We start from the raw sequence: 14,508 nt of genomic DNA on the forward strand, positions 1-14,508 counted from the left end.
TTTCCTTTTTTTAAAAAAGGAAATGGAGGCTTTTAAGAAGAGACAGAATAGCCATTTGTCTGAAAGGATATAGGATTTCCTGCTTGAGCAGGAAGCTGGACTAAAAGACCTCCAAAGTCCCTTCCAACTCTGTTATTCTGTTATAAATGAAATGTTGGTAGCTTTCATTACTTTTAGTACTGATTTTTTTGTGGCAAGGAAAAATAATTCTTCACCATGTCTATGGAGATCCTCAGTCATCCAGGTATGTTTGTCTCAAAAGTGCTTTTTTCAGGAGGCAACTGGACTTTCTTGTGTTTCTTTTGAGTTTAGCTTCTCACCCAAGAAGCTTCTTCAGCTCTGACTGGATGGTAGGGAATGGAAGGATTTATATTCTTGCAGACAGCTGGTCATTAGCATTCTTTTAGAGAGTCATTGAAACCATTTTAGAGGTTTACCTGTGTCCTCAGGGTAACCTGAGAAGTGCAAATGTGTGTGGATCTTTCTTGGCTGCAGGGTGTTTTCTGCCCAGTTTCCCTTCACTGTTGAAAACAGGCACAGGCTATTGGGGATGAGTCTGTGCTATCAGAATCTCAAATTGAAACACAAGCTTCTTGGATGAGAAGCGAAATGTCTTCAAAAGAAGCACAAGAAAATCCAGTTGCCTCCTGAAAAAAAGCACCTTTGGTAATTCCTGACCATATTCACTGTAGCTTCCCTTTATTGACAAACCTGCATCAACTCCATAGTTGCTTGTACCTGCTTTCGCTCACAGCTGTCAAACCTTTAAATGCTCCGAATTCTGCCATGTTTCTTTGCTTTTCGGTTGCCACAGCACTGGGGGGGGGGAAGATGCATTCTTTTAATTTAGTCAAAACAATAACTTTCTTGTGGCAACCAAGGTCAAGCTGTCTAAATGTTTGGTGGGCTGGAGCTACCGTTAGGAAGCCTGCCAAAGATGGTAATTGGGGATTGTGATTTATGACACACTAAGGGGTGGGGAGTTCAACTTTTACTTTATAACCTTTTGGGGGGGGGTAATTTTCAGTCTTGGTTTCACCTTTGTTCCTGCTGACATTATGTAGCCATTAAAAGTGTTCTTTGAGGAAAGCAGTTGCCTCAGAGTTCTTATTTCTACTGGTCTCATCAACTGGAACCATGATAGCAGCTTTGTCAAACAGTGACAGGAGGAGGGTGGTGAATTCCTAAGGGTGGGAGGCAGGCTATGAAATGCAAATGAACCATCTGTTGCTGGGGAGACATTATCTAACAAGGCCAAGTGACGAAGAATGTTTTGACTGAAGCAGACAGCTTTTCCCAAAGCAAAAGAACTGAACTCAATTGGTGAACTATGGACTGTGGTTGGCCTGGAGGGGAAGAGGGGAGTTACCTATGTGAGTTTTCGCAGGAAAAATCCTAGAACTGACTTTGCTTCTGCCGTGCTTAGATGGATTTTTTCAATAAAGCTACACTCTTAGTTAATGTAAAGAGTTGGAGTTTCTTTTGTTGAATGTGCCAAATGGGATGGTTGATTTGAGCACAGCTATCTTGTATCCCTAAATCTAAACTTCTACATTCTACATTCAAGTTCCTTCAGCCTGATGTCTATTCCTTTATTTATTCATCTATTCATTTGTCATTCTCCTTTGAACTTGACAAGATGGCCAAAATCATTCTGGCAATGTGCACAGAATTGTACACAGTACTCCAGGTTATGATCTCATCAATGCAGAATAGAGGAATAATGACTTCACATAGCTTTGATTCAATGCTTTTTCTAATGCATTTTCAAACTGCATTAGCTCCAACAGTTGCAAGTTCTTTTTTTTATGTATTGCTTCGAAAACATGAATCCTCCATCTGGTATGCATGTCCCATATAGTTCCTCTTTCAGTTGAAAGACATTTTGTTGAAGGCTGTTTTGTTGCTCACTGTCCAGTTTTCCAACCTGCCAGATTGGAATGTTGTTTTTTTTTCATCATGTAAGGCTCACTGGTTAATAATTACTCTTTTTTCTTTCTTGAAGAAGGGGCACTTTTGCTCTTCTCTAATCTTCTGGCACTTCCCCAGTTCTCCAAGACTCCTCCCAGACAATTGACAAAGGTCCTACCAGTTCTTCCACCAGTTCTTTCAATATTCTAAATATATTCCATCATGGCTTGGAATGTGAATGTAAATGTTTAGATTAGCTTTACTTCATTCTTACTAATTTGTAACTCCTTAATTCCTAATCTACACAATCACATTTTTGTAGGTGTAAAGTAAGTAATTCAATATTTGTCCCTTTAAATCTTTTTTGAATCCTGGTTTTTGCCTGGACAACTCATTGCAGTTTTCTTGGCAAAGATTTTTAGAAGTGGTTTGTTATTGCCTCCTTCCTAAGGCTAAGAAAGAGGAACTGGCCCAAGGACACCCACTGGCTTCATGTATAACGCAGTACTACAACTCACAGACTCCCCATTTATAGCCTGTTACCCTAATCATTATACCAAGCCTGCTTTGAAAGACAAAGACAAAACAGGAGTTGAATATGTCTGCTTCCTCTTGACCATCTATTAAGATGTTTCCATTTGGAATAAGCAGTCCAGAATAAAAATCCTGTCTTCTTTAGTTCTTTATAACTAAAGAAATCCTTCTTGCTTGATTTTGCCTATCTTGCTAAGCTTTAGCTTGCTTTTAATCTTTGTCATCTTACCTCATTTCTACATTTCCAAACTGAAGCTCTGAAGATTCTCTCTTTAGTCAATTCTTCCTTCTGCAATTTAGTTCCTTCATGAGCTGCTTATTCAACCACACTGGCTCCTTTGGATGACTCCTAGTTTTAGTTCTCACTGGTATTTTGAGATTGCACCATCCTTAATATCACTTTCTAGAAATCTAGTTGGCTGCATCTTTGCGTTTATGGTTTTTCACATGGCAATTACTGTTTTCTCTTTTTTAAAAAAGTGGTTCCCACTATGTTCTAACAACTCCAAGTAAAAAAACCAAGTTAACAGATCTCCCAGTGCCTACCTCAAACTTCTGAAAGGGAGAATCATTACTAATCTATCAAGAATTTATCTAACATCTTAGAATATAGAACATAGAATAACAGAATTGGAAGGGACCTTGGAGGTTATTAATTCCCTGTACAAGCAGGAGAGTTTATACCATTTCAGACAAGCAGCTGTCCAGTCTCTTTTTGAAAACCTCCAGCGATGGGGTGCCCACAACTTCCGAAGGCAATTAGTTCCACTGGTTGAATGTTCTCACCATTAGGAAATTTCTTCTTAGTTCTAGGTTGCTTCTCTCCTTGATTAGCTTCCATCCATTGCTACTTGTCTTGCCTTCTGGTGCTTTGGAAAATAGTTTGTCTCCCCCATCTTTGTGGCAGCCCCTCAAATACTGGAACATTGCTAATATCTTTCCCTTAATCCTTCTTTTCATTAGACTAGGCATACCCAATTCCTGCAACCGCTCTTCATATGTATTATTCTCCAGCCCTGTAATCATCTTTGTTGTTCTTTCCTGCACTCTTTCCAGAGTCTCATTATCTTTTTTATATTGTGGTGATCAACACTGGATGCAGTATTCCAAGTGTAGCCATATTAAAGCTTTGAAAAGCAGTACTAATATGTCACGTGATCTTGATACTATCCCTCTGTTAATGCAGCCTAATTCAGTGGATTTTGCAGATTGGTTCCATTACTTTTTTGAATGGGAGTAATCTTTAAAAATATAATGGTATAGGCTTACCTATTCAAATAAGTTCCTTAGTTCCTTTCTCATTTAGACATATTTATTGGGGAGACAAATATGTCTAAATGAGAAAGGAACTAAGGAACTTAGTCCATAACCAAAAGGGTACCCAGTTCAATAAATCTCTTTGTCAATGTAACCAAAAAGCCTTCAGATGTAATCCCCATTCTGGGGGATAGGAGGGAATGGGGGGATAGGATAAGCTACTTTCCCATCTTGGAGAATAACTGATGAGAGACAAATCTGCAAATTATTTTTCTTTTCAATACAGGGGGAAAAAAATCAGATCACAAATGTGTTTAGATGATAGACTTAGATGACTATGTTTGCTACTTGATTGCATAACTTTTGACCAATCACTGTGTCTCTGCTCAATTTAGGGCTGTTTTTAATGGAACTGAATTGAGGGGAAGACAGTCAAATTACTGCAGTACTTCAGTATGATATCTTGTTTTTCATTGGAGCATGGTTCTTTTTGTTCTCTTTCCTATTCAGCTCTGATAAAGTTCCACATTTTAAATACACTTCAGTGTTCTGAGGCCATCATGGGTGGGGCAGTCTTTGAGACTTTGGAAGGCAATACAATTGAAATTGGCTGTGATGGTGAAAGCTTGATAATCAATGGAGTCAAAATGGTGAACCGAAAAGACATTGTGGCAAGTAATGGTGTCATTCATCTCATAGATCAAGTGCTTATTCCTGATTCTGGTAAGTGAAACAGGAGTAAATTCAATTTCATCTTTTTTCATACTATTGCTCACCAGACTGGACCAACAGCTGACCTAATTTTTGTCTCAATTAAGGAGAGTCATTTATAGCCAAAATTGATAACTATAATTCTTTAAATTTTATATGAAATATTTATTTGTGAAGTAAGGATTTTGAAGCAAATCAAACCTCTATTTACCCTCTTGTTTTCAATTTTAGCTAAACAAGTTATTGAACTTGCTGGTCCCCACCAAGCTACCTTCAAGGACTTGGTGGCTCAGCTTGGCTTGGCTGCATCTCTACGGCCAGAAGAAGAATATACCCTGCTAGCTCCATTGAATGGGGCTTTTTCTGGTAGGTGGGCCATATTAAAGTTGTGTAAGGATTAAAGAGTCTGGTTTTTTGTCAGGATTTGCAAACTGCTGTAAGTTTTTAATACTTTTATCTACTGTTTTCTATTTTTATCACACTTTTTACATTAGAATTATCAACCACTAATATTATGGCATCATAGTGAGGATCATGATAAAAAAAATCAGCTCTTTCCTGATTACTTAAGTGCTGTTTTCTGCTTATCTAAATAATGATGTGCACTGTGCTGCTTGTCTTTGATTTGGCTTGATTTAAAATGTCAACATTTTCCAATTGAAATTGTAGTTTTTGAGAGATTAAGGTATTTTCATAATGTCTTCTGATTGCCAGTTAATCTCATGGATACTTACATGTCCTACATAATGGTTGTTATAGTCTTTACCTTGAATGTTAAAGATGACTCCTGTTTTTCTTCTTTGGTTATTGGGTGTTTGGGTTTGCTTAACATAGTTTAGAGGGAGCAGAGACAACACAATAACAGCATTGGAGGAGATTTTGGAAGTTTTCTAGGCCAATGCTCTACTCGAGTAAGAGACCCTATACCATCCCAGACAAATTACTGTCCATTTCCTTTGGTGGGATCATAAGCAGGGAAAACAGTGGTATATACTAATCCAAGTGTATTGAAAAATAACTCACTCTAAGCAAGTGTTTCATTATGAAAGTAATAATCAAATTGTTTACAAGAAGAGCTGAGTAAGAAATTAATCTGCAAACAAAAATACACTGCAGTAAGCCATAATGTTAAAAATAGAAAAGAAAAAAAGCTTGGCTAGTGTATGTGCCAAGGTAATTTTTTGCCATGGGACAAAGTGCAGCTGCTTGGGAAACAAATCAGTTATAACCCATTTAATCATATTTCCTGAGTTTTCTGGGAGTTTACTGTGAAATCCATGGAGATTTCTCTCCACGGTGCCTTTGGGTTAGCCACTGGTTGGAGGAGCCCTGGGGTTTTCCCCTGCCACTGCTTGGCAGAGGCACAAATTGGGCAACTTGCCACATAGCTTTCAATGTCCTTCTTTAAGGATGGCCACCAAAACTGCCTTTTAATTAAATGTAAAGTTTTTACAAAACCAAAATGCCCAGCAGTTTCTGAATCATGGTTTTTACTAAGGACCAGTAACCTCTGGCTTTCTTGTACATACAATTTAGCCCTCACCCAGGCTAGACTGTCTTGTATGGAACGTTCATTTTTGTGATTTTAAAACCAATTCCTGTAATGAGGCTTTAAGAGTCACTGTGACGTTGTTCTTTATCTGAGGCTTCTCTCTCATTTGCACTCTGATTGTAACTCGAGTGCTCAGCTGGCATGATGGGATTAAATGGTTGGACCATGTCTGACTTGGTACAGTTATACCAAGGTGTTCACGATAGGGTGTCAGTCAGAAAAGTCTTTCCTCCTGGAAGGTAGCGCAAAGTAAAGTTAAACTGGTTGAAGTACTGTGCCCATTGGACTTGCTTGGGCAACAGCCTCTGTGGGTTTTTCAATGCCTCTAGATTTTTGTGGTCAGTCCACACCTCAAAAGGCACCTTGCTCCCTTCAAGGAAATGCCTCCATGTTAAGAGTGCCCAGCGTACGGTGTAAGCCTCCTTTCCCCAGGCCACCCATCTCCGTTCAGTCTCTGACAGTTTTCTAGATATGTAGGCATAGGATTGTGGATTCCCTTGTTCATTTCATTGCAACAGTATGGCCCCTGCCGCCACATCACTAGCGTCTGCCTGAATGATAAATGAGGCATTTGGATCTGGGTGTTTTAGGACAGGTTCAGGTGCAAATAAGCATTTAAGTTTCTTGAATACTGCCTGACATTCCATAGTCCATTTTAAAGATTGGCTAGGTTTGGGGTTGTCTTCTCCTTTTGTCTTTAAAAGATTAGTGATGAGAAGTGCGATCTGAGCAAAAGATGGGATGAATTGGTGTAGAAATTGGCAAACCCCAGGAAGCTTTGCAATTGTTTTCTGGTGTGGAATGGAGCCCAGTTCAGTACCACCTGGATCTTTTGGGGGTCCATCTTGATTCCTTCATGCGATATGTGGTAGAGCCTAAATAGACTATTTTATTCTGGTGGAATTTGTATTTGGAAACCTTGACATACAACTTAGCAGCTTTTAGTTTCTTGAGCATAGCTCTCATCAATTTCACATGCTCAGCTTTCATCTTGGTGTAAACTGTAAATCAATATGTCATTTAAGTACACCAGCACCCCTTTGAATAAGTGCTCATGCAGCACCTCATTAATTAACTGCATGAAGATGGCTGGAGCATCCTGGAAGCTGATAGGGAGGACTTTAAACTGGAAACACCCTAATGGACAATTAAAAGCAGTTTTCCATTTGTCCCCCCTCTTTGATTCTCACACAATAATATGCCTCCCGTTGGTCCAACTTAGTAAAAATCGTGCCCTTCACTAAGTTGCCTAGCATGTCCTTCATTAGGGGCAAGGGGTAAATGTTTTCTACGCACACCCCATTTAACCCTCTATGGTCCACACACAGGAGAGGTGATCCATCTTTTTTTTCCCGAAACAAAACAGGAGCAGCCATTTGGAGTTGTGCTGGCTGGATAAATCCATGGACAACATTCTTATCAATGAAAGAACATAATTCCTCTAGTTCTCTTGGGGTCATCAAGTAGAATTTTGGCACAAAAAAAAGAACTGGTGGGAAAATTAGATATACAGATTGTAAAGAAGGTAAAATATTTAGGGATCCACCTGACAGCAAGATGCACAACAATTAAAGAGGATAATTATCATAAATTGAAAAGACAAATTGAAGTAGATTTGGATAAATGGAAAAATGTACAACTATCATTAATGGGAAGGATTGCGATAATCAAAATGAATATAGTACCACGATTATTGTTCTTGTTTACAACAATACCAATAAGATTAGAAAAGAAATATTTTGAAGGGCTTAATAAAATAATCTTGAAATATATTTGGCAGGGAAAAAAGGCAAGAATTAAACTAAAAATGTTACAAGATACAAGATTGAGAGGTGGGTTTGGTCTACCTAATTGGGAATTGTACTATCAGGCTGCAGCATTATCATGGATGAGAGAATGGATCTTATTGAGGAATACAAGATTATTGACATTAGGGGGACATGATTTACAGTTGGGATGGCATGCTTTCATATGGTATGGAAAAAACAGAATACATAACTATTTCCAGGAATTCTCTATTTGTTGTCTGGGAGAAAGTAAAGAGAAACTATTATTTGAAGATTCCAAATTGGCTCTCAACTATGGAGGCGTTAATACACCCCAATATGTTTAACATGGGAAACATTATAAGATATAAAGACTTATTAACAGATATGGGGGAGTTGAAAACCAAACAACAATTAAAGGAACAAGGAATAAAGATGGATTGGTACATGAGAAGCAAATACAATCTAGATATGAAAAAGATGTTAAAATAGATGGTATTAATTTGGGGACAACAGAGTTAGATGAAATACTCACAGGAACGGAAGAAAAATGGATTAAAAAAATGTACAGTTATCTACTACATATGGAGTTAGAGAAAGAACAAGTGAAAGAGACAATGATAAAATGGACAAGGAATTTTGGATACACAATTGAATTAGATAGATGGCAGCAATTATGGGAAAGAAACTATAAATTGACAATGGTGACTGCGTATAAAGAAAATATGTACAAAATGTTTTACAGATGGCACATGTCTCCTGAAAGATTAGCTAAAATGTTTAAGGACAGGTCTATGAAATGTTGGAAATATCATCAGATACCAGGTTCCTTCTACCATATGTGGTGGACGTGTGTAGAAGCTAAAACTTATTGGAATATAATTAGAACATGGATAGAAAAGATGATACAACAACGTATAGAACTAAGACCAGAAATATTCCTGTTGGGTATTCTACCAGAGAAATATAATAAAGAAAAAAACATATTTAATTATTCATGTAATTACGGCAGCCAGGATTGTGTTTGCACAAAATTGGAAAGCACTGAAAGCCCCCCCAGAGGGAGAGATGATTGGGAAAATATTGGAATGTGCAGAAATGAATAGACTAACAATGACAATTAAAGATAAGACAGAGTCAGACTACTATGAAATTTGGGGAACTCTTTATGATTGGCTGAAAAGAGAATACAGTTAAAAGATAGTTAACATCAATTTAGATGGAAGAAGGAGCAGATAAGGAGGGAGACCCAGGCGACACAGTATTGAATAACTGCAGGCTGTATAAATGTTTATAGAAGTATATACCGAGAAGGTTAGATAAATAGAAGTATTAATCTTATTGTATATAATACAGATAGGGAAATTTGGAGAGAGGGGTTGCTCGGACATTACCCCTGAATTGTGTCTGAAGAGGGATGAAGAAAGGAGAGGAGAGAGAAAAGAGTAAAGGAGGGGAGAAGGAAGTAGGAAGGTTGGAGGAAGAGGAAAGGGGAGGAGAGTGGTGAAGGAGAGGAGAGGAAGAAGAGGGAAGTAGGGAAGAGAAGAAAGGGAGAAAGAAGGTAAAGAAGAAGAAGTGTGGATATGGTGAAAGGGGAAATGGGCGAGCAACACCAAAGTTATGTGTATGTATTTATTTCATTTTGTTAAAAGTATCTGTATGTGAGTGTGGAGGGAATGTATGTTAATATCTGATAAGTATTATGGTATATGTATGGGGGAGAGTTTGGAAAAATAAAAAATTATTTAAAAAAAAAAGTAGAGTTTTGGCTTAGGTAGTTTAGCCTCTGGTAAAATCTCTATAGCACAGTCTGTTGTCGGTGAGGGGAAGCTCATCTGATCCTTTTTCACTGAACACCTCCCTCAAGTCCCAGTATTCTTTAGGGATAGAGCCAAGGTCTCTTCCCTATTGTTGTGCTGCGGCCCCTGCCTTGCAGCCTGCTGGAATAGTTTCCTGAACTTGTTCTGGGCCACATGCTGGGTAGGCTCATCAGATTTTTAGCAGCCCCCTGCTCCAATTTATGTAGGGGTTCCACTTTTTCTTTTTTAAAAAACAGTTTTATTTTTTTAACAGAGTTCTATATTAATTATTCAACAAAAATGTATTGTCTGAGTATCTTATTCACTAATACAAATTAAATTCCTAATCCCTAAATATTTTCTCTAACCATTTATAAAATAGGTCCCAAGTTTGAAAATATTCTGTTTCTTTTTTTTCTTTCAAGTGTGGATAATTGTCCAATATATCCTTGCTTTCACATGTCTACCACATATGATAATAAGTACTTGGTTTATGTTTACATTTCCAACATTTCTCTGACATGTTTTTAAACATTTTTGCTAATCTTGTTGATGGCAAATGCCATCTATAAAACATTTTATATAAGTTTTCTTTGTATGAAGTTGACATTGTCAATTTATAGTTTCTTTCCCACAAACTTTGCCACTTTTCTAAGTCTATATTATATCCAAAATTCTTTGCTCATACTATCATTGTCTCTTTTACTTGTTCATCTTCCATTTTGAAATTTAATAAGAAATTGTACATTTTTAAATTAACTTTTCATCAGAAGTTAATAATGTCTGATCAAACATAGTCTGTTCTTTGTAAAATCCATACTGTTTAATATCTTTATCATATCTGACTTGCATTTGTAAATGTGACCATCATGTTAAATCAATGCCCTGATTTTCCATCTCTTGCCTGGATTTTAGGTTCCCTTCAGAATTTAGAATATCTTTGTATGTCAAGACTGACTAGATTTGGATGTACAAATGTTTCCATTGTTGAAAACCATCCTGGAATTTTCAAATAAATTTTACATTTTATTTTTTCCAAAGTTAATAATAATGCATTTCTAATGTAGTGATTTTGGAAGTATTTATGTATTTTATTTTTTCCATACCATAGAAAAGCATGCCAACCAACGTGCAGGTCATGTCCCTCCAGATACAGCAATCTTTTATTTTTAAGAGTTATCCATGTTAACACTGATTCTTGATAAAATAAAACCCAATCTGGCAAGCTAAAGCCTAGATTTCCCTTGGCTTCTTATAACATTTTCAATTTAATTCTAGCTTTTTTTCCTTGCCAGATAAATGTTTGAATTAGAGAGTTTAAATCTTCAAAGAATTTTTTCTCCAGTTTTATAGGTATCGTTTGAAATAAAAATAATATTTTTGGTAATATATTCATTTTCACCATAGCAATTCTTCCTAACGTCAACAGTTAAATATTCTTCCATTTTTCCAAATCAAGCTTTATTTGGTTTAACAATTTAATGTAAGAAGTGTATGAAATATTTAGAATGAATTCAAGTTACACAAGGAAACACAAATTGCCCAGAGAAGTCCATGTAAGATTTATGAAGAAAACAATGAGGGATGACATATTAAGAAGAGTTAGATGATCCATTACAATATAAAGATAAAAAAATAGTAGTGCTGAAACAGATTCCCAAGAGAATAAGGGGTACTCAAAGACAATATCATTTCTTGATTACAAGCTGATTGCAAAAGGAGTAAATTTTAGATGGCTGATGTTAGAAGGGATTCTAATCAATTGGAATAACACAAAATATTGATTGGACTCAGTGTGGAAGGCAGAGGATTTTGATGAAAGATATAGAGCATTTCTGGGAGAAAGACCACAATATCAACAAGAGGATGGAAAAAGCCAAAAACAGACAGAATAAACAATAGAGAAAACAATTACACAGGTGGAAGAGGAAAAAGAGAAGACGAATCAAGAAGATGAGGGAACAGTAAGAGAGCAGAGGATTATGAGATCAACAAGACCTAAATATAAGTAAACCAAAATGGAGAAGGAAAATGGATTTTTTTCAGTGAATATAAATGGATTGAATTCCCTATCAAAAAGAAAAAGAATTTTCAAACAACTACCAGAAATTAAACATTGATATAATTTGTTTGCAAGAGACACACATAAAAAAACAACATCATAAATTTTTGGAAAATCCAAAACTTGGAAAACTTTATTATACATCAGCTCAACATAGTTATATATGTCAAAGAGACAATAGATTCTAAAATGATTTATCCAGATGAAGAAGGAAGAATATTAATGGTAGAAATATTTTTAAATAAAAAACAGATACTTTTGATAGCAATATATGCACCAAATAATAAACAAGAAGAATTTTATCAAAACCTTCACAGAAAAATAGTAGAAATGAAATATCAAAATATATCTTAATTGGGGATTTCAGTGCAATAGTAGATGGGACATTAGACTATAAAAGCAGTAAATCAGGGGAACAAGGAAGAAAAAGATTATCTAAGACTTTTTTCAATATGATAGAGGAAATTGGTATACAAGATATCTGGAGAGAAATGAACCCAGGAAAATCACAATACATATTTTATTCTAATAGTCATAAATCTTGGTCCAGAATTGATATGATTTGGATGATGCCTGAATTAAGAGTTAATATGCAGGAAACAAATAAGATTAGGTACTGGGGCAGATCATAACCCCTTAAAAATAGTGTGGAAAGGAATGCAGAAAAAATTAAGATGGACTTTGAATCAATCTATGTTAAAAGAGAAAGAATTATAGACTTAGCAACAAAAGAAATGGAATTTTTCTTCAAAGAAAATAAAAAAGAAGATACAACATTACAAAATGTATGGGATACAGCCAAAGCATATTTTCAAGGCGTAGCAATAACATACATGATGAAAAAAATAAAGAAAATAGACAACAATGTCAGCTGTTAAGAGAAGAATTTAAAATATTAGAACTTGAACTACAAATAAACACACAAAAGAAAATATTGAAAAGACAAATGGAAATAATAAAACATAAATTAAATTTAATAGAATCAGAAAAATTGGCACAACAAATTAAAAGGGCAAAGCAAAACTTTTTTGAAAATGCAAACAAACCAGGAAGATGGTTAGCTTATAAATTTAAAAAACAGAAGGAGAAAAAATTGATAAACAATTTAGCAGATGAAAAAGGCTGTTTACAATTTAAAAATGAAGCAATAAAAAAGAAAATTAAAGAATACTATGAGAAACTGTATGACAAGGAAGAAACGCCATGGGAGAAAATGACTCAGTATATGGAAGAAAGTAATTTACCAAAAATTCCAGAAAACTTTAAGACTATATTAAATGAAAAAATAACAATGATGGAATTGACAGGGGCAATAAAAAGACCCCCCCCCCAAAATGAAAAAACACCGGGACCAGATGAACTCCTGGCAGTTTTATAGATGTTTACAAGATATATTAATTTCACCATTGAAAAATGTATGTAATGAACTTTTATTGGAGGCAAAACTCCCAAATACATGGACAGAAGCCAATGCTACTTTGATACCAAAAGAGGACTCAGATCTGACCCAGATCAAAAACTATAGACCAATATCACTACTGAATCTGGTCTATAAAATCTTCACTTCAATAATAGCTGAGGGGCTGGAAAGATTTTTGACTGAATTTATACACCCAGATCAAAATGGATTTTTGCCGAAGAGACAAATAAAAAATAATTTGAGGGTAATACTAGATATATTGGAATATTATGAACTTCATCCAGGGAAACAACTGGTACTAGTATTTTTAGACGCCCAAAAGGGTTCCATTTCTTGAGCCAGACCAACCCCAGGACCAAGGGGTGCTCCATTCTGGGAGCCACTATAAAGCTTAGAGTCTAGGTATGCCCCCCCCCCCAATCTGCATTTGTACAGGCTTAGTGGCAAATATTGCTGGGATGCCCCCTGCTAGAGATCCATCTAGCTGGCAGAATATCACTGGAACCTTCAGCTGTCTTAATCATATCCTGAACTTTTTTACTAGGGTTGGGTTAATCTGGTTAATCTGGTGTAATCTGAGTTCAGGAGGGCTGATAAGTTGGCTTTTAGTCCTGATGATTGGATAAGTAGCTTTATGGGGACCATTAACGACATCACTGGGCCCTTACCAAGGAGTTGTCATCAGTGTCAGAATTGCTCAGCCCCTGGCCTTCATTCAGCAGGATCAGAGTTCTCTTGCTACTTTTGGGAGACAGAGTAAACTCGATGACCTCCATCCCTTTCAGTGCCATTTCTAGGGATTGTTGTGGTGATTTAACAGTTTTCCCAGTGGGACCAGGTTGGCCTTCTTGGTGGGTCACCCAGTCTTGCACTCTGCTACCTGATTCCCCTCCTGACCACATTGAAGCAAGCAGTTGAGCGAGGCTCTGGGTTCTGCATCTTTGCTGGCTTTCTCTTCTCCAGAGGCAATTTCTTCCACCCCTGCCCCGGGCAGTGCCTATTTGTGCCTGTTCGATCTCTACTCCTTCAGCCAAAATGTATCAGCCCTGAAGGGTGTGTATGTGTGTGTGTGGAGTGTGTGTGCTTGAAATGTAGGTGTTGTAAATGTCATCATTCAACCATTCTTGAAGTAACTGATGAGGTGGCTCCTTCCAGCATCAGAGTGACTCGCCTCACCTTAGCGCCTTCAGTAGGTATTTCAGGGCCATACTCCTGCATGTAGTTCAGGACATGGGCCAAGACAAATCCCAGTTGCTGGGAGTCCCTATTGACCTTCAACCTGGGGCAGCTCCAGCTGTTGTGATGGTTCTGGCTGCCCCCCTTGGTGCTGCTCCTGCAGCTGTGGTAGTGGAGGCTGGGCTTGCCGTGGCATCTGGTGTGGTGGCTGTCAGTGATACTATTCCATTGTCTTCCTCCCCTTGGGTCGGTTGGCTCACTGGCAATAGCAATAGCACTTAGATTTATATATCACTTCACAGTGCTTTACAGCCCTCTCT

The 14,508-nt window shown here is 37.0% G+C and overlaps 1 protein-coding gene across 5 annotated transcripts in view; it reads left to right on the forward strand.

Moving 5' to 3' along the window:
- The window catches only part of POSTN (periostin), a 111,561-nt gene that overhangs the window by 28,132 nt on the left and 68,921 nt on the right, over positions 1-14,508 (forward strand). For all 5 annotated transcript variants that reach the window (XM_039366663.1, XM_039366666.1, XM_039366665.1 and 2 more), the window contains exons 8-9: positions 4,213-4,425; positions 4,645-4,779. In XM_039366663.1, the coding sequence (XP_039222597.1) occupies positions 4,213-4,425; positions 4,645-4,779 (348 nt within the window). The remainder of the gene's footprint in view (positions 1-4,212; positions 4,426-4,644; positions 4,780-14,508) is intronic.

Source organism: Crotalus tigris, unplaced genomic scaffold (assembly GCF_016545835.1).
Source record: "Crotalus tigris isolate CLP2741 ecotype Arizona unplaced genomic scaffold, ASM1654583v1 scf7180000020347.5012614909:4044961, whole genome shotgun sequence".
NCBI lineage: Eukaryota > Metazoa > Chordata > Lepidosauria > Squamata > Viperidae > Crotalus > Crotalus tigris.